The 22422-nt window shown below is 30.4% G+C and overlaps 2 protein-coding genes across 2 annotated transcripts; both read left to right on the plus strand.

The window, feature by feature from the left end:
- Nucleotides 1–10265: 10265 nt before the first annotated feature.
- LOC17883820 (agamous-like MADS-box protein AGL36) lies at nucleotides 10266–11486 on the plus strand. Its single transcript, XM_006286450.2, has one exon. The coding sequence runs from the start codon at nucleotides 10266–10268 to the stop codon at nucleotides 11469–11471; it is 1206 nt and encodes a 401-aa protein (XP_006286512.1). The 3' UTR covers nucleotides 11472–11486.
- Nucleotides 11487–20565: 9079 nt separating this feature from the next.
- LOC17881780 (agamous-like MADS-box protein AGL80) lies at nucleotides 20566–21369 on the plus strand. The gene has a single exon (XM_006286505.2). The coding sequence runs from the start codon at nucleotides 20566–20568 to the stop codon at nucleotides 21226–21228; it is 663 nt and encodes a 220-aa protein (XP_006286567.1). The 3' UTR covers nucleotides 21229–21369.
- The last annotated feature ends 1053 nt before the right edge of the window (nucleotides 21370–22422 follow it).

A 22422-nucleotide genomic window follows, 5' to 3' on the forward strand; every position in this document is an offset into this window, starting at 1 on the left:
ATAACAAAGGATTTTAAATAGAATTACAAAATACATACACCAATAACAAGAGATTTTATTAAGAATCTAATAATCCGTACACCAATAACATTAGAATCTTAAACTCTAAAAATCTTTAAAAGTCATTCTCCCAATAACTCCCCCTTAAGAGTTTTATCAACAATTTAAAAAAGAAGAAAGATTATGGTAGTTTGAATTTTATTCAATATTAAAGAAAATAGTACTATAAAAAATTATAGTTATTTAAAAAAAAAACAGAAACATGATAACTATAATATAAAAAGAAAATGTAATTCATAGATAATATCTTACATATACTTCGAGTTATTTCATATGATTTGGAGATATTGATTTAATTTTTATACGCTCACAAAATATTCGAATGTAATTTATTATTATTGTATTTTTAAAATAATTTATAGGAAGTCGTCTTCTCAAACCAAAAAAAAAATGACGATAATAATTTGGAGTTTCCGAATTTGTAATAAAAAATCTTGAAAGAAAAAAATAAAGGGAAGCCAATGGGTCAACAACAAACTCATTTCCATGAAAGCAATTGTACGAGTCCTAAAATTATTGTCCCCTCCAAAATTGTCTACGGATTTTTAATATTTTTTTTTCTGTTTGCAAAAAAGAAGAATTTAATAATTTCAATTGTATTCATACTTTTTTTTATACTACTATTATTTCTTTCTACTTTGATATCAAAAGAGACACCTTTGATGTCCATTAGAATGTTAAAAGAGTTCTTCAATTCAAGTACGCAAAGTTCTTTAATTGTTTCCACTATACAATAATCTGGTCGCGTAACAACTAATATTCTTACTTATATAGACATTAATTAGTTTTATTATATAGTTACCGACTTGTATAACTCGTAAGCTTTCTTTAATCTTTAATTCTTTATATTGTAAAGACTAAAGAGAAACAAACAAAGTTAAGTTTGATTAATTTGGAGCATGTTTCTACACGAGAACAATAATAAGTGTTTTAGAAAACGTATATTATAAGAAGATGCGTGTTCTCTCATTATTATCGTATTATAGGAAAGAGGGTTTATTTTTATAAATTAGTAAACATGATTAGTAGTATACAATTAACAAAGATATTTTATTTATATAAAAAGCTAGTAGCTTAAGTCGAGTCTTAAAGAAATTATACATATCAAAACATATCATCAGCATGCATAATTGAAGAATATATATCATTACAACGGAAAAAACACTCAATCCTTTGTATACACAACTGGCTTGTCTCCTTTGACATATTGATTCGTAATTAGAGAGGAAGAAATCTCGTAGATTACCTCAATTTTTTAATAATTGCATGAGCTGCGTCACGAATGATATATTATTCTTTCAATTGAAATGTAGTGGTTTTGTCTTTATGCATGTATACGTATATGAACACTTACATGTTCTTATATATATTGAAATATGTACTGATTACAAGAAATTATCTATTCAACATCTTTTTAATTGTATTTTAACGTTGTTTTTTTCCTTTAATCATACCATTCTTGATAAATGCAAGTGCACACATATAATTATATAACACATTTTGACGTATATATTACTACAACTAAGGGTATTATTAGTAGTGATATCTTACGAGTAAGATTAACACTAGAGAATATCTTAAATAATGTTATGAACATATAAGAAACTACTTGCGATTAATGATATATATATATATATATATATATTATAACATGCAATTAAATTAGTCTGTCGGTTTCAAGTTTTATTAAATCATCTTTGTGTAGTCGAAATTGGACTCCAAAATTGGTTGTAAAAGAAAAAAAAATTAGAAAAGTCACGGTGATGTTATTTTTGTATAGTTTGTAAAATGTTAATACGAAAAATAAAGAATCGCCGCCATTCAAATGATTGAGCATTTAAAAAAATTCAAGTTGGAGAGAGAGTTCATTGACATTGACTTTGGTTTCATCTTCGAGAAGCCATGTTCATAAGAGAGTTCCATTGCCTCTTTCAAGGTCCTCCTTGTTAAGAGGTGAAAGAGCTAGAGCTATAAAAACCAAGAAGAAGACAAAAGTTAGGATTAAAATTAGAGATATTTTTAGAATAAAATGTTTTTTGTCCAATAGGTTTGGCTATATCTCGCTCAAATTAGTGCCATTACTAGAAAATGAGCTGTAAATTAATCATGCATGTTGTTAGGATGAAAAAGTAGTTAGCCTTATCATTGACAATAATGTATATCATATATTCATATATATACAAGGATTTGCATCCGTAAACTCTTTAAGGATACAATTGATCATATAAGACTTTCATAAAACAAATTATATTACTAGCAAGTATATAATGTTGAGCTGTGAAAACTAATGTTCTATAGTTTTATGAATAATCCAACATTTTGGATAACATACTGATCAACTTGATCGGCAAACTCGACATAAATCCGCAGCGACGGAGCCACGATTAACCGGACTAGTTCTCACATTGTGGGGACATGTTAAGGTTCCAAAATCCTATAGTTGCAAAATGAAGAATTCAATGTTCGAGAATGGCAACAAAAGAAAAGAAGATCGTTGTAACAAAATGTACTTAATGTTCCAAATCTGGATTTGGATGCAAAGTCAAATTAATAATTGTTAACAATGTACTATAACTAAAAGATTTTTTTCTAATATTTGATCAAAACCACCCCATGTCAATGAAGTTGAGTTACTTGTTTTGCAAAATACAAACAAAATTGAAAAAAAAAAATTGAGGTCGAATGAAAGAGGGCGAAGATAAAGTTAAGAGAGCATCATTTTGTAGAATATGATGATTGCAAAAGTGGGACAAAAAACAGAATTTTCATGATTTGGTCACAAGAAATTTATAAAAATTTTGCTTGTTCAAAGTACAAGAAAAGCATTTGCTTAGAGAGGCAATACTATACGAAAGTAGTGAAGATATAGAGAATGTTGAAACATCACTCTCATGTTCAATCCTGCAATGTGTCTAGCACCACCAGGCTTTTGTTTCCTCGTATATATTTATATTTTTCTTTTCTTTTGCATGAATATTACTATTGTATTGTTCTTTTTATATGATTGTTTCAATTTTTATATATAAATGATTGTTTCATTTTCTGTGTGTAATTATTGATCTACATCATTCGTCTGTTTTTTTTTTGTACTGACTATAGATTATATATGTTTGACGTAGGAGTAATATATATTTTAAAATAATATTTGTGACAATTTTTTATTTTTTATTTTATCTCTTGAAAAGCTAGGTATTAGAAGTATCACTTATTTACAATAAATTCAGAGAAATATAGTTGAAATTTTCAAGTTTAAGTTATTATTATATATAATCTTTATAAATTGAAAATGTAAGAGACAATATATATTGTGTATTTTTCAAAACAAATATATATATTCTATATATATATATATTTCAATATAGAAGTAAGAGACATGATATTCTTGACAATGATATGTTTTTGTTAAATATATATTTTTTTATTATCAAATTAAAAATCTTTCTATCTAAATTTAGCAATATGAGTAAAGCCATTTTAATATTATTCTTTTACATTTTTGCCAAAAATGTCGTGTATTATTCTTGAATTAGAGTAGAAGAATAACATTCACATAAGCAACGAGGCCTTTCACACTCACCATAGATTATGAGTTAGGAGCCTCTAATACCAACGAATAAGGAACATCATATGTATGTAAGACACATAGTATTTTAGCAAAATTCATTCACCATAGATTGATAATAAATGCCTCTTTTGATTTTCGGATATAAGTTTCGGCCGGATAACTCTATATATTATAACAATGTATGTTTTACAAGCTACGATCATATGATTCATATTATGTCTTTAGAGAGAACGAAATGATCACTGTCAAGGATAAATTCTCATAACTTTTCTTTGAATTCGTAAAATTCATCGATAAATAAGTAGAAATTCGCGCACATTTCTACTATATGTAATCTTAAAAACTGCAAATTCAAATAAACATTTTGTAATGTCCTGACAGTCACCTTTCCAGTGGGTTCCATGTTCACCATCAGTCCATAAGCTCACTTTCTTTTAATGGGATTCACTTCTTTTCACTAGGTCTGTGTGCCCAACCATATTCGATGGCCGGTTTGTTACGTCCGAGAGGCTGAAAGACTTGTTTACTGACCCTACAAACCACCACATGATCTTTTCCTGTGTTTTGGCCTCATTCACACAGTTCTGACAACCATTTCTCGAAAAGTCACCCATCTTTGCAATAGTCCAGCATAAGCACGCTTAACTGTAGAGTTCTCTCACAACCTTTGACCAAAAAGATAAGTCCACTTTGATGACATAAGTGGCCAAATCAATTCATTTAAATTTTAGCTTTGGTTTGCATCAAAGAATACATAAATTATTTTGGTTTCGAATTTTCAGTTTTTTTTTAATAAAAAAAGATTTTACATTCAATTAATGAAAAAGAAAGATAGATGAAAGTTAATCCAAGAAAAATGGGGACAAAACATGCAAGCTAGCTAGTACATTTTCATATATATATATATGATAATTGATATCAAACGCATGCAATTACGATCGCCCACAAACATAACGATCCAAGTTGGTTGGGAGAGAATCAATTAAACTCTAGTGCACATATAGCAAAATGGTCCTTAGGACAAATCAGTTATATATCATAAGAAGCACTATCTTTGGTTAAATCATCATCCTTAGGACAAAAACAATAAGCTAGCACGTGTTTTTTCTAATCTTCCAATTATATCTTTGATGTTTCTTCTTTCTATTGTACCACAGCAAACTATTTAGTAATAATTAATACTAATTATATAGCTGACGTTATGCCACGTTTTCATGAACACAAAAGATCCAAAGGCATTAGCCGACGGAGAGAGAGATTAGCAAAGGGTCAGTGTCATCATCATTTACATGTACTGATGATTTACATAAGGTCCTCGCCGAAATCAAAATTTACAATTAAACACGTTTAGTGATAATCACTTTTTTTAATCAAGGATGTTAAATAATAATTAGTAATTATAATATCACTCTAAGAAAATCAATCTATAGATTTTGAATTGTTCTCTTTTTTTTAATGAGAAAAGGTATTTGCCTTTTGCTTGTGAAAATTCTCGTAACTTTTGGACAATAGGGTCCATGTTAACATAGAATCCTTAAATTGATTTTTTTTTTAAGTGTTTGTTTAGTGGAAAAAACAAATTCACGTCATTAAAACAAGTTTGTTTTTTTTCCCTGAAAGCTATTAGTTAAATATTAATAACAAAATGAAACTTAATTGTCTACGAATATAAGGTTATTATAGAGTCAATTTGAAGAATGAAAAAATTTGGGAAAACAATCAGATAAATAATATTAAATTAAAAATTAAAGAATGATAACTGGGAAAAATTAAATTTTCTAACGTTACTTTTATTTATTTACTTTTTCGTTTTTTTTTGTTTACGTATTTAATTAGTAGGGGGAAACGATTTAAAAAAAAAATATCTTAACATATTTAGTTTTTACTTTTGTTGATTGAAACCTTATTTATGTCATAAATACTTGAAGTTGCTAACTTTTATCCTTTTCCCAAAAAAAAAAAAAAATGTAACAAATTGTTTTCACGTGAACATCTAGTTTATAACATAAATATAATCATAAACTCTAAATCTTAGTATGCAACATACATTTTTATTAAATTAGATTTACATATAATTAAAAAATATTTTATGGGGAATAGTCACCCATCCTAACTAAAAAAAAATCACAAATAATTGAAGTAAAAACTATATTTTCTGATATAGCTACTTTCTTAATTATATTTTCTGATTTTTTAAATCAGATGTTAGTACTCATTATTATTTTAACTTGTGTAATTCTATCAAGTTTTATAGGAGATATGTTCTTACAGGAAGTATACATTAGAGGTATGAAAATGCCAGTTTTCGGATGGTGAATATATATCATTCTTTAGTTCTAAGCAAAGCGAAAAGCAATGATTAGAGAGTTTAAATAGGAGTTTTTGAGTTTTAACGACAACAATTAAAATGAAGTAAAGTTTGAAAGATACTAAGAAGGTGACATGGGTTTTCAAAAGATAAAAAGAAGTAATAATAAAAAGGGATTTTGTCTAGTTGAAAAGTATGACCCATGATCCTACTACTTATGCATAATTACATTTAGTAGGACCTTAATTCATTTCCCAGATCTTTTTCTTTAAATATGTATTTTCTAATCGACATCATTTTACATATTTTGTAATTTTAAGATTCATGGAACTTATATAACTGCTTTTTAGTAGAAACTAGTAGTCAAAACTCAAAATACAGTATATTAATTAAAAGTTTCCTTAATAGTATTTGTTTTGGATATTTTTTTGCTTTTTTAGTTTGCAGTAATTTTAACTTTTTTTTTTTTTGTAAAATCCAAAAATTGACTATAGTAAAATTCGCAGCAAACTCGATAACTATATGTCGTTTACTATTAATTGTTGATTTTAAAACCCAAATTCTAACAAATAATATGAAAAATCACTATACATATATATTTATTTTTAAATTTAGGATATTAGAAATGAAGTCAAATTCCAAATGTACCTTCCTGCAATTTGGGTATCTAATTTTTGGTTCTAACCTTACCTTGATTTATTACTTGATTGACTAATTCTTGCGGTCGGTATTACTAAACAACTATTTGCCTTTCAAAAAGAAAAACTCTAGAAAGAGTTTAAAGATTTGATTTAGAGCAATTATGAAAAAGTGTATTTTGTCTGGTTGAAAAACATGAGCCATTAGAAGAACATTTACATGATGTGTTTGGTAATTAATTAAGTGGGGGGGGGGGAATAATAGTCAATCTTTTGATTAGCCACACTCTTCACTAATTAATTATTTTCTTTGCATCTTCACTTTCTTAAACATTCCCATCAGTCACTCTTTTTTGCAAGTCCATGTCTCAATTATAGGGATCACACTCTCCTTTCTCCAATCTAATCTCTCTTTTTCTTTCCTTTAATTATCTTTTAGTTTAATTATGTAATTTTGATACATGTCAGCTCCTTATTTGTTGATATTTTTTTCTTTCTAATTTCAACTTGGTAGCTTTAGCGAATTCACACTCATAATATATTGATGTATTGTGTTTCTTTGTTAACCACATCTCACTTGTGTTTAAGAGTGAAAAAGCCATTAATCTAATAAAGGTCAAGATGAAATTTGCAAGTCATAGTTTGTGATTATTTTGTTTTTACATATAGAATTAACTTTGAAGACTGTGTTTTGTTTTGTTTTTTAACCACATCCCAAAAGTTGTTTAGGCCCAAAACTCCTCCACTTTAGAGTTACCAAGCGACCAAAACGACTCAAACCCAAAACTCTTTCACTTGAGAGTTACCCCTAGGGGTCATCCAAAGCGACTCGATTAAATTGGAAAACATTCATCTCATGTTTTGACTCGTGATGACATATTTTCATGTGCTAATAAACATAATTTGAAGTTTTGAACATTCTTTAGGCTTCTTATATAGTTTGTCTGAAAATTTAGACCCATTCACATATGAACTCCCATAGAGGCCTTAATACACTAAATGTGCATTTTGTCTTAATAGGTAAATAGAGCCCACTAATTAGCTCTTAAATAGTAGCAATGGTTTGTCTATTCGATCCAATAGACTCATGTGGTCTTGAGAGCAATGTACATATATCAAACGTATAACATTTATGTCATCAGTCTATTGGGTTTTAGAGAAATGTTATTAGGGGAAGTTATTGGGAGGTTGATTTTAAAAGAGTTTGTGGATTTCAAAAGTTTAGAGATTTTAAGATTCTTAAAAATTTTTGTAGATTTTAAAATAATGTTTACCCAGATTTCTAGAGTTTAATAGATTCTTCATTTGATAGATTCTACAAATACTTATGATAACTGCAGTATTTTGAAAGTTGTTTTTAATCACTAAATATGTAAGGAATCATTAAACCAATAACACTAGAATTTGATAGAATTGGAAAATCAATAAATACTCAACTTTTTGAATAAGAAATAATTTTAAATAGAATTACAAAATATATACACCAATAACGAGAGATTTTATTGAGAATTTAAGAATCCATAGACCAATAACGATGGAATCTTAAAATCTAAAAATCTTTAGAAGTCATTCTCCCAATAACCCCCCCCCCCCCCTCTTAGTCCAAATGGTATAATCTCCATCGCGTAACACATTACAGTTAACCCGCCGCCTATAATAAATAATCTGTAAATATATATAGTTTAAAAAATCATATTAGAGTATTTTTAATTTTAAACGCTTTGGTTTATTAAATTTTTATAGTATTCTTTTAAAATATCAAGTTAAGCTATTTTTACATGTTCCACATTAAATGATTAGCTTATTTCAGTATATAAATTTGTATATTTAAACAAATGAAAATTTATGAAATTGAATATATGTATAAATTTTTAAATTAATACTCGATAAATTAACAATATCTAAAAATTAATCAATTGAACTGATAAATTGGTAACAGCTTCTATGGTGGGAAGGTTGTTAAAAGATGAGGTTTTGGGTTCGAGGAACGTCAAACGCACCAATAACTTACCTGGTGGGCCAAGGAGGGCATGGGAGCCAGGAGAGAGGTTAGGGTCGATGCGATGCAGCGCTGTAAGAGTTCCATGTGGCGGAGTAGGCCATGTGGCGAAGAATCCCGCAAGACGGGTTGTTACAATTATTAATTTGTTATTCGAGACCTATATTTCTAATGACATTTGAATATAATTATATACCCTTACAAATATTATTTTTATTGTGTATTTATATAATAATAAAGAGAATATATTTTTTGCTAGAGAAAAAGAAGACTACATATTGAACACCATCACATCATCCAGAAAATCATACATCTAAGCTCGTTTCTATATATCATATGTGGTGGAAAATATATCATCATTCGTAAACCGGCGAAGTTTCAAAATCTCTTTATTTTGATGCTTTATTTCATTATTTTGTTTGTGTTTTTTCCAACGTAATCATTGTTTTTTATACATCTTTGCCTGAATGCCAAATTATATGCCTTTCTTTGAGAGAAATCAAGTTCAAATATAGATTTGGTGGGAATGGAAACAAAGGTGAGTACTGTGGTGAGAATGGCAACAAAGGTGAGTACTGTTGGGACCATAATCTCCTCAATGTGGACACTGTCTAGTTGCGCTGAAGATCCATCAACTTAGAATCTCAAGAAGGTTCATGTTACATAAAAGGGATGATAAATATTTACTAAAATGTGCGATCTAATTCCCAAATTAATTTCTATAGTTAAAGGAGTAAAACTTGTCATTCAAGTCTCTAAATTGATTATGAGAGATGTTATGTGAGTTAATTGTTGAAACCACTACCTAAAGAAGAGGACACTAGTTGTCAGCGGTACTATGAGAAGAGCGCGTAGTTTGGTACTACAGTGATTCATCTCGAGGAGATCGAGGGAACTGAAGAATAGTTCAAGCACCAGACTGATTTAATTCAGGGAGCATCGCAAGGGTTCAGGAAGAACATGAACTCTCTAAGGTCGAGAAATTGAGGTGGCATTTTACTCTATTTTCATTGATTAAACTAATATGAAGGGAATAAGGAGGTTCACCTCTAGGGGTGAACCCATGAATTGTTCTAGTTTGATAGTAAAATATACTCTCAAATAAACTAAAAGATCACAAGTGCGAATGGCATCTGTAGATATGAGTAAATTATTAAAATCTGGTTCAAGCCTAAAAAGATCCATGAGCTTCGGCCCATAATAAAATCATCGAAAATTCTAGAATATGAGTTTAGAAGTTTTTAAATTTGATTTCAACATACATGTTTATTATTGGGTATTACCAGCTGTAATTTTTATGAACAAAATATATATGTTAATTCCAGCTATAATACTACTCACAATTAGGTGGTAAAATTCATTTCTAAAAAGCAATTAAATTACATTTCTTTCCTGAATGACAATAGCTGGTCATAATTCCCCGAAAGGTATTATATCTAATAATTGTAATTTTATTTATTTATTATTAAACAAGTAAAATCAAAATTGTATTATGTTTATATTACTCACCACACATTCTAGATACAATGTGCCAACTATGCACATAAATACAATGATTTATATAGAGATAAATATTTATTAGCTGTAACTTGGAATTAGTGATAAGAAACCTAATGAGGATAGACACTCCTCCGATGCTATATAAACAGTCTTTGTGCCAATAAACTAAACAAGCCTAAAAAAAAAACAAAAAAAATGAGGAAACTGAAATTATCTTTGATAGCTGATGAGAGATCCAGAAAAACAACATTCATGAAGAGAAAGAAAGGGATGATAAAGAAACTCCACGAGTTGACAACTCTTTGTGGTGTCCAAGCTTGTGGGGTAATCTACAGTCCATACCTACCGGCACCAGAGGTTTGGCCGTCAAAAGAAGGCGTAGAAGAGGTGGTCACAAAGTTCATGGAGATGCCGATGGCAGCGAAGACCAAAAAGATGATGAATCAAGATACTTATTTGCGGGAGCAGATTACCAAAACAAAAGAGCAAGTAGAAAAACTTACTTCTGAGAATCGGGATTTAGAGGTTAAACAGTTTATGTTTGATTGTCTTGAAGGAAAGATGTTGGAGTATCGTTATGGTGCAAAGGACCTTCATGATTTGCATTGTTATATTAATTATTATATTGAGCAGCTTACTCGAAGGATGAAAATTCTTGAAGAAAATGGTGAGTCTTCTTCTTTTCCTCCTCTTTCTGTTGGAGCTGCAGATCTAGATCCACTAGCTATTGCAGATTTTCCTGTTAATGTGAATGCATCTGCGATAAGTGTTGCTAGTGAGTTTTTTGATCATATTCAATACCAGAATATGAATATGAATCAAAATCTGCAGGAACCGGTTCAAAATCTACAGGAACCGGTTCAAAATCTACAAGAATCAGTTCAGTATCTGCAGGAACCAGTTCAGTATCTGCAGGAACCAGTTCAGTATCAGCAGGAACCAGTTCAGTATCTGCAGGAATCAGTTCAGTATCTGCATGAACCAGTTCAGTATCTGCATGAACCAGTTCAATATCTGCAGGAACCAGTTCAGTATCAGCAGGAACCAGTTCAATATCAGGCTTTTCCTGATCGTAATGGTCATATTCAAGAAGAAGTTTACAATAACATGACTTGGAATCCTAATATGAATTTGGATTTGAGTCATAACTTGAATTTGAATTTAGATCTGAATTTAAGTCAGTATCTGAATCAAGAAAATTCATTCAAGGATATGATGGTGGAACAAAATGTGGGATATGCTGGAGGATATGCTAGAATTCCTTTCATAGATGGAAACCACTCTAACTACCATCAACAACCAACTGTTGATCTTGATATCACCAATCACATGCCTTTCATCACATCATCTACCACCTCTACTCTCGGTGCTTATGCTTCTTACAATAACAGTTATATGTAATCAATGAAGCATATTTTCTAGTGAAGTTTTTATTTATCCGAATTTGTGTGTTTTATGTTTTCATTTCAATATAAAAATATTGAATGTTTCCTTTGTGTATGTTTTCAATTAATTGTTGTTGGCTAGTAATTCTACCTTAAAGCATTTATATTATTTTGACTATTAAAAAACATATATGTGCATCATAGCGCATCAATTTTAATTTTATTTGAAGAAGTTTAGTTATTTGAAACAAAAATTAGTTGTTTTAAAAAAAAAAAAACAAAAACATATAACTATAATTATTTTTGCACAAAGTATCTTCCTCTTATTATCATATTTGTCAAAAAAAAAGAACACAAATCAAATTGCTAATATCTTTTTTGATAATATATATTTGATGTAACACACTAGTTTCAAGAAGTATAGTAGTGTGCATGTAGAGAGGTCTAAAAATAATTGATTTGGTCGCTTAAGTCACCAAAGTGCACTTATATTTTTGGATCAAGCATCCTCAGAGAAAACCTTGTTAAGCTTGTTAAATGTAGATGCGGGAGCAACAACTGTTCATAGATATCACAGTGTAATTTTCTTAACTTGCTAATAACCGTAATTTAAATTGTACAGATTTGTTGATCAGTTAATGACCAATAACCAAAACGAACAACCAAACTCTTGTTTCAGTTTGTTTAGCTATTTTGGTTTGGTTATTTATTTTAGTTGTTTATCTGTATTTCCATTCTCTATGGCACTTGCAGAAATGAGCCGAGCTCATCTTTGAGTTAACCCACTTCAATTAAAATGAGGAGAATGATGGATGTAAGCTCTTAAGACCTTGCAACAACTATAATTTTCCAAACATAAGCACCTTAAAAAGGTAACCTTAATAGGAAAAACAAAAAAAGCCAACTTTCTAATAGAAAAAAACGTAAAAGTTTTTATGAACCCCTCCACACTATGCAAATACATGAAGCAAGACAAGCTTATGTAGAAGGCAATGATCCCCAGGAGTTTGCAGTCAAGCTGATTACCATGAAGTGTCTCATCTTGAGCATCTCATGTTCATGAGGCAACCCCATGCCATCTAAAATTCTTACAATGTAAATGTTTATCTTTGAACAAAGATGGCGTGTAATTAATTTAATACTAATGAAGACTAGGAACTTACTCTGTTTTTTGTAGTTCTTAGAAAATGTAGCATTGAGAATCAAAGTAAAAAACTTTCTTTTAACATAAAATCCAAGTACATATATACATATTTGATTAAAAAAAAAACCTCATAAGAAACTAATTGAAAAGTCATCAACATCGATAATGAATCATGTGACACCAAAGAGAAACCATATATAATACAATATCATCATTAACAATATTAACAAAACCTAAATTAAGTTGAAGAATACGTATGAGTCTGGCTTTAATGACTTTCTTCTTGAGAAACGATAGTAATCGTATATAAAAATCAAGCACATTACTGAAAATCAACGAAACCATATGAAAAGATATATGATAAAGAAAATATTACATCAATGTGATATCTTTTAATTACATTTAACAGACAAAACTAATATGCAAAAACCAAATTGCACCACTTTTTTGTGAAATTAAATTACTAAAATCAGATGATATTTTAGGCTTTACAAATGAGAATGGAACAAAATTAAAATTTCAAACTGAAAGAAGTTAATTGGTTTACTAATTTATGGTCTTTGTACGATATTTCACTTGAAATGAATTTGGGAAGAGGAATCATATGTTTTATAAACAACACTTTATCATACAAAAGGAGAATAGTGAATGTAGTTTGGGTATTAAATCAATTTTTTTTCTATATTAATAATTTATATCAAATGTCAAAATAGTTTTGTTTTTAAATGTAATTTTGTCAACTAATAATATTGTTTAGATAAGAAATAAATTATGGTTCAATACGAAGATTAGTTGTCCATTAACTCGTCGAGAAATTAAAGATATTAAGAAAGGAGAAGAAGACAGTCTTATCTCTCTCATTCTCTTTGAGATATATCATAATGGTTTGGAAAAACACTATCTTCACCAGATTTGAACAATATATTAAGAAACTACAACATTATGTTCACCAATCATTCATTTTTTCATCCCCCAAACGCGTGTCAGATAACGATTGACATCTCCTATGATATATGGGCCATGTCATTCGGTATAGTGCACATGCATCCTATTCATGAAAATATCACTTTCAGTCCATTAAACAGTGATACCCTGGAAAATTTGTAATTTTTAACCCAATTACCAACATGGACTGAATCTTGCTATAACCTCAATTTGAACTAATTTACTACGGGATATTTCAAGGAAAAAGAACTTTCTCAAAAGTAATCACATAATAAGGCACTTTCCAAACCTTCACAACTATAGTGAAAATATAGGTCCCTCATGGCCTTCCTTTATTTTTCGTATTAACCATTCTGCCACTCCCTCATTTCTAACTAAATAGTGAGATATTTCGTTATTTCGTTATTATTCTTTTCCTTTTCTATTTTTCTCTTGTACGTGGGATATTTCGTGGCCTACACCTTTTTTATCTATTGTACTTTCCTCCTCACGTCATTTTGTATGTATATGTTCCTTTATTTAGTGTTGATATATCGTTTTCACGATACACACAAAATTAAACTTTTTAAAAATCTATTTACAAACAGAAAATTATTTTCAAGTTTTATTTAGTTTTACTTTTTTTTACTAAATACCAACCAATTATTCTGAAAGTGAATTTCTCAAACTTTTTAAGAATCTATATATAAACGAATAAAAAATTTTCGAATTCGTATACAATTTTTAAATAGTTGGATGAGGAGTACATGTCCATATGGTAGCGTACACTCAGATCCATCCTTGAAATCACCTTTGAAATTATTGATTCTCGTATTTGTTCACTTCGTATTTATTCTCATATATGTTCTCCTATCGTTTTTGTTCACTTCGTGTTTTTAGTTCACTTCGTATTACGTCCATGTTGATATGTCCACTCGTTCACTTCTACTAAATATGACATGTTTAATAATGGATATTAGATTATTGGACTCAACGTAACGGATCATGCATATTTGACTCTAATGGACTATAGATAATGTACTATGCTCAATGGCCATCTTTCATTCCCAAATGACACAGCTTTATACATCAATGGACACTTGATAATGTTCTGCGTTTGGTGGACATCTAAACATTTTTTTGGGTTGTTAACTTTAGTTTCGTGGATTTGGTGGAGATCTATAGAACATGTGGTCACGTATTATACAGTTTAGTATAAATGAGTGTGTCTTTGTAAATGTGGACACATGGATAATAATCGTTTATCCAAGAGAACATGAGAGCCTTAAGAATGATTGGAAACGTTATTTGGACAGATTACATCATTGGTATCCAAAAAACCTCATCCACATGATTACAAAGAGCATAATCACTACCGATACATATTTGTAGAACGAACAAAAAAACAAAAAACAAAAAACTCAAAAACACTAACTCAAAAGCACGAACTTCCATTAGTATGCAACATGCTGGTAAATAACTTAGACATACCGCCTCCGTCGTCACCTCAAATTCTCTTCTAACTGCAGCCTTATTCTGCTCTAGATCCATTCCTCGTTCGATTAGAACCACTTTTGATACCTTCTTGTTATCTACTACAAATTTCCCTCTTCTCCTCTGTGCTCGATTCAAAATCTCTGTGAAAACAACTCAGATTTTAGCTCTTTTCAGTAACCCATATTTTTACCTTTTGACGTACAAGAACGAAAGTCTACAAAAGTTGTTTCTCGAATAAATCAATTTTAGAAACTCATATTTTTGGTTTTGTAATTTTTAAAGTTTTTTTATGCTTTTGTAATGAGATCCAACCATCAATGGTTACAACAAACTAAACTAAATGAAAATCACTTATCCATCCAGTTAACTTTATTGGGGCACTGATCCTTTTTTGGACAAAAAGCTGAGGTTTTTGTGGGCTGCTTATATTGTGTGTTTTTTGCAATATCTTTTACCGAAAGTGCCTTATTTTGTAAATCACCCAATTATAAACATGTGTCTCATTTTCCACTAATTAGAGAACTTCACGCGAGTCCCTATCTACTTTTAATAAAACTTATCATTAAGAGTTTTCCAAATATATCACATTATCTAATGACAATTTAAGTTGTGGAAGCATGTTGGTTTTGTGAGACCCCTGTTTGCGGAGAGGTTTAAATGAATTGATTTGGCCACCTATGTCACCAAATTGCACTTATCTTTTCGATCAGAGCTCCTGAGAGCACTCCACAGTTAAGCGTGCTTATGCTGGAGTAGTCAAAGGATGGATGACCTTCCGGGAAGTGGTTGTCGGAACTGTGTGAGTGAGGCCAAAACACAGAGAAATATCATGTGATAATTTGTAGGGTCGGTAAACAAGTTTTAAAGCCTCCTAGACGTAGCTAACCGGCCGTTGGATATTAATGGGCTCATGGACCTAGTAAGAGGATGTGGGCTCCATTAAGAGAGGTGGGCCCCATTAAGAGAAGTGGGCCCCATTAAGAGAGGTGGGTCCCATTAAGAGAGGTGGGGCCATATGCTGGTGGTGAACATGGGACCCACTGGAGATATGGCGGTCGGGGCGTTACATGTTTACTTAAAAAAGAATTAATTCATCTTCACATAAAATGAATTTGATGTTAAAATATCTGGTACTAGTGAAATTTTTGATATTGTCCATGTTTGTACAGCTAGTTAAAACTCAAAAATAACATGGTTTATTTTTCATTGGGAGATCCACATCTCGTGTAGACTTTATCACAATTTATACATATATTCCTTAGATTAATAATTTATGACACGCATCCTATATTAACTTGCAACATAAAATGTTGTAGTTTCGAAGAACAATGTATTTTTTAGGTAAAATACTGAAGATGACGTATATTCGGGTTGAAGGGACGATTTTGATTTTCTAGCAATTTTTTAATTTTCCTGTATGGTATCCCGATTTAACTGTATTTTTTATGATTTGTAAAATGCTAACTTATAGTATCACATCTTCTTGGCAACCCTAAAGGTAATGAGTAAATAAAGGGTATATCTTTCGTGTTAATGATCATATTAATCAGATCCATTTTCCAAGTGTTTTTCTTGAATACAAGTTAGGTATTATTAGGAGTATTATTAGGAGTGACTCTTGGGTATTAAGCTAGAATCCACAATCTTTCCAAACTAAGATTGACTCTCTCAAAACCAACTCTTTTAATAAGCATTTTAGTAGCTAAAATTGTAGCTGAGGTTATATTTTTCTATGCAAAGATGAGTTTTATTTAATTGAGTCCAAAGGGCTTACTATCCAATGAAATCTTCCTTTATAAATCTTAGTAAATGAGAAATTTAAGGGTGAAATCAACAGCCAAATTGGTTTGCTCGTAAAGCAGTGTTAAAATCTAGGCCTGGGAATTTGGTTATATTGGGTCGGTTACTTCGGTTTTTCGGGTATTTTGAGTCTTGAAAAGTATGCCGAATTACCGAAATTGAAATCGGTTCGGGTCGGTTCGGTTCTCGGGTGATTTGGGTTATTAGATTAAAAATCCGAAATAACCATTTTTTTATTATTGGGCATGTGAAAAAAACTCACTAGGCCAAACTGAAATAAATAAAGGCCCGTTATAAAATTAATGAGGAAATACAAAGGTCCGGCCCAAATCTTTGTCACCTCTCACTCTTCTCTGTTCGCCCTAGCCGCCAAAGAGAGGATCTGGTTTTTTGACGACCAAAGAAGAAGAAAATAAATCTAAGAGGAAGGAGATCACTGAGTAAAGAGATTGGAGAAGAAGAAGACTAAGGAGGAAGATGATAAAATGATAAAGAATAAGAAGATGAGATAAGAATGAGAAAGGGTGTGTTCTCTCACACGACTAGAGATGAAGAGTAAGGAGGAGAAAGAGAAAGAGAAGAAGAATTACAAAATGGAGATTGGAGAAGATGAGAAAAACAAACAAAGAAGAAGAAGTAGCGTATAATTAGAGTTTTGTGTTTTCTTCGGTTAACCGTTCGGTTAGACTAAACCGAACCGAACCGAATCGCTAACCGAATAAAATTATTAATGTTACCGATCGGTTTTCGCATAATAACCGAACCCGGACCAAAACCCATAAATCTCGGTTCGGTTCGGTTTGGTTTTTTTTCCCAGGACTATTAAAATCGTTCAACCTATACTTTATCCCAAGCTATCTAATTGTAATGTTGTAAGTTTTGATATAACTAATTTTAGAAAGCATTAATGAGGGCATCGCTTATGTAGGTATAGCAATACCTACAAACCTGATTATAACCTTTATAATTCCTTTAATTTTTGAAGATGTAATGTTTGTGAAGATATTGGTTTATAGGTTTTAATTTACTTTATAAGTCAGAAAAAAATATGTGTTATTGAATTTGTAAACTCCTTAAACAAATTGTACTGTTAGAAGCTCTCCAAAAAAACTATATAGACCACAAGATATAACATTGAAGAAGAAAAGTAAATAAAAATTGTTAAGTTTCAAAACCAGCAATTATTTCTTCACAAAGAGACCGTAAAAATCTTTTAAAAAAAAAATATTTTGTCACAAAATAGGCCAAAAAAATGCGTAGTGAATAGAAGGCCGCAAGTAATTTCACTAGTTATAACCATATGCTTGTTGTTCTAAAGGTAATTGTCATGATGGATTAAAATAAATATAAAGGTATATCGAAGTCAAAAATAAAAGGGGATATGTATCGCCCCTATGAAATTTCATATAGCACCACAACTATAAACATTTCAGACCTCGATCTCAGTTCACTCAAATTGTAAGTTTTAGTCCAGTAATCTCTGAAATTTTGAAACCTCAGTCTCCATTTCCAAACCCAGAATACCATAAATATGGTTTATCATTCGTTTACTATTCCAGAATCTTCATTAACCGCGTAACAATGAAATTAAACCAGATTTATCCACAAACCAAACCCATTATTACCCGTTAATCCCAAAATTTACAAAAATCACAAAAATCTCCAAACTGAAGAACCCTAGAAAAAAGATCCCCAAAGTGATCTTGAGGCGAAGGTTGAAATGATGGATTCGAATGAGTTAGAGATGAATGCAGTGGTTAGTTCATCACGAGCCTACCAGACCTGGTATGTCAGAGGAAGGAGGAGAAGGTCATTCGATACACGAAAAATGAACATGATGATGAAGACCCAAGAGAGCGAGACGCGTTTGAAATCAAGAAGGTCGTAATGGAGTTTAGATCGACAATGAATATCCGATAGTGAAAATGATGAAGATGATGAAGTTGTTCAGGAGAAAAGAGTAACACCATTAGTCACTGAGAGGCGAATCTTCACTATCACAAAATATTCATCAATGCCATTTCTTTTAAGGAAGCGTACTTGACCATGCTTTAAAGATACGATGCAATATCGCACAGTACATGTATTATAAAAACGAGGATTGAATTTAAATGTAGTGGGGATAAATATTGTATTTGGCACATATATTGTGCAGTCGTAAGAGATGTGGTAAATGGAGGGTTATAATGTGTTCAAGGATGTGCATACATGCAATCCGAATGGAGACTATGAGATGGTCAAGGTTCATGTTATTGCTAGGTTAATTGTAGATACTAGATAGTATCAGAGAACTTGAGTAGTTCATGCCTATGAAGATTGCAGAAATCATTAAAGAAAAATGGAAGATCATCGTATACACGCCTCAGTGTTAAGCTACCAGGAAAAAAGCATTGAGGTGGGTTAAGAAAAATATGATGAGCAGTTTGCGAGGCTCCAAAATTATGCGGCTAGGATACGAGAATAAAAACAAAGATTATACTATTGAACTTGACACTGTGACAAATAATATATATATTTTACTTGTTTTATAGATTTACATAAATATTTATTAACAAAGATGAGTTTGATAAATTCAAAAGGATTTCCAGTTCTAAAATACAAAAGGTTGAATTTGTGGGCAAATCTTAGAATTTTGAATAGATTTCTAAATTATATTCATTCTAAATATTTATGTACTATTATTTATTTTCATATTAGATTTTAAAAAATTTGGGAAGATCTTATTATTTTAAATGAATTTTTGAAGATTTACATAAGTACTCATTGCCACATACAATTTTAATGGAGTTTTAAATATTAGTATCCACATGTTGGATTATAAAATCATTATGAATTCTCACGTTGTTATAAATCTTATATAGATTTCCAAATCAATTAAAATATACTCACAAACAATACCCACTTAAGTTTTTTTTTTTCCTAAAGACCTCTTTCACAGTTACCCCTTAAAATCATTTAATGTTTTAATTTATTTATGACCATTTTATTTTCTTTTGCAAAATAATATTTTTATAAAATATTTAGATTAGGAAAAATTCTGTAAGACAATGATATTTCATTCAAGATTTCTCACCACAATATAAAGTAACTTCAACAATATATATATATTATGTGTATGGACAAACTATATAAAATTTTCTGTTTTCCAAATATATAGCAATTTTTAAAAATCTTTTGCAGAAATATTTGTAAAGTTAAATATTTTTCCACGTAATATATGTGTAGAGGTAATTATTAGTAGTGGATTTAATTTCAAGCTAATATTTTCCCATCTATTGATTGTATTAAGGCACCAAATAAATAAAAATGGTCATTTTAAATAAATAAATAAAAAATATGAAAATTAGCACTATTACACACATATTTTCTAAATATTAGACAAGTGTCAGTTCTTAACTAGCCTCCTTGATTGCAAACTAGAGAAAAAAAAAGTAAACAAAAAAAAGTAAATAAAAAGTTATAAAAAAGGAATGAAAAGGTATTAAAATGAAAAAAAAAATAACCCATAATTGAATAGAAAATCTACTCTTGTAGATATAAATAATTTCTTCCATTCAGTGAATGCCAACTTTGATATTTCTTACAAGGTAAGATATAGATTTACATATGTTTGAATTGTGATAATTTTTCCCTAATTCAACCAATCAAATTATATATATAAGGAGGACTAGTCCCCTTAAAAATTATAATCAAACAAAAAAACAAAACAAAGAGAAAAAAAAGAAAAGAAAGAAAAAAAAACACCATGACGAGAAAGAAAGTGAAAATGGCTTTCATAGAAAACGAGACAGCAAGAAAATCAACATTCAAGAAAAGAAAGAAAGGTCTTCTGAAGAAAGCTGATGAGTTGGCAACTCTATGTGACGTTCCCGTCTGTGTCGTCGTCAACAGTCCCTACGGCGCAGCCCCTGAGGTGTGGCCATCGAGGGAGACGGCTAACAAGGTTGTGGCTCAATGGAGTAAGATGCCGGTGATGGACAAGACCAAGAAGATGGTGAACCAAGAGACTTATCTCCAACAAAGGATCGCCAAAGCAACTGAGTCTTGGAGGAAGGCAAGGAAAGAGAACAAAGAGTTGGAGATGAAGAATATCATGTTTGATTGTCTTAGTACCAAAACTTCTGTTCCTTGTATCCCGAAATGCGATCTTCCAGATTTCGGTTCTGTTATTGAACAATATCTCAAAGATGTTAACCGTAGGATGGAGATTATGAAGAGGAACGAGGTTGAAGAATCTTCTTCCTCCCTTGTTCATGCTGCTGATGTTGCTACAACATCTACTGTCATACCTATGCTTGAGATGGGTTCTTCATCGGTTGGATTTCACGAAAAGATTCGCGATCAAATCGAGAATACTTTGAATGTGAAGAAGACTGATAAGGATTTGGATCTGAATAAGAAGTGGTGAATCAGTCTTTGAATCGTATCTTAAGTTTAAGTTATTTAAACCATCAATAAAACTATATATTTGAGTTCTGTTTTTAATTATTATTACATGTTTGGGTTGGTTTTGACTTCTTGTTGTCATTTCTAATAAATAAAATTTCATTTTCTCTAGTTAATGAATGATTTGTCTTGATATTATTTTGCTCCTTATCGAAACTTATATAGTTGATTCATTCACAACTAAAGAGATCTCGCAATAGCATGGTAATGAATAAACATAAATTTACGAAGTTGGACTCGTAAACTTTTTACATCAAATCAGGTCTTCAAACATGTTTCTATAGTACTGGACTTATTGGCACCAAAACCAAACCATTTATATTCTCAAAATTTGTTATTTACATTGTCATTCCTTAGATCAATCATTTTATGAGACAATTTTCTGAATCTCAAACTTCTTTCTTCTTTTTTTTGTCATCATGAATCTCAAACTTTGGTCAAGGTTTTTTCAATGTTTTAAAATTTATTTAAGGCAATATAATCTTCAAAAATATATCATAATTTTAAATACCTGTCAATGTATTCGTTTGGAACATTATTTTTTCGAATCAGAACTAATGAAAGTAAAATTCAACACCAAGATAAAATTTGACTAGCACGGAAACGAATTTGGCTAAGTTAACGTAAAAAGGAACTAATCTCGCCAAAAAAGAGATTACAAATTCGCTTGGCAACTTAAAAACTAAAAAGTAAAGATTGACCAAAACACGTAAATAAAGATTTTTCAAATTTTTTACCCAACTAATTTTTCTAATAAAATTATTTAATAATTTGGGATTTTAAAAATCTAGATTTTCCTAGTTACTATAAAAATTATTTTACTTTTGAATTATAACAACATGCTGTAGTTTATTCGCAAAATATGCACACACAGCACATATATATGTATGCATATCAATCATAAAAGGATAAACCTATTTAGATAACAATATCGAATAACTAAATATTATTAGCACTAAATTTTATATCCTCTTATATATTAAAAGATAATTACACATTTAGCGTTCCCAATAATTGACCAAAATTTTTTCAAAATTACCCTTCAATCTTTGTCAAGGGAAAATAGTAATCCAAATTAGAGAGGGTAAATTGTGGAATTTCAGAGAAAAAATCGATTACCCGACCCGTTAACCCGACGACCCGCACGCAAACCTGA

This window comes from Capsella rubella, unplaced genomic scaffold (assembly GCF_000375325.1).
Source record: "Capsella rubella cultivar Monte Gargano unplaced genomic scaffold, Caprub1_0 scaffold_6, whole genome shotgun sequence".
Lineage (NCBI taxonomy): Eukaryota > Viridiplantae > Streptophyta > Magnoliopsida > Brassicales > Brassicaceae > Capsella > Capsella rubella.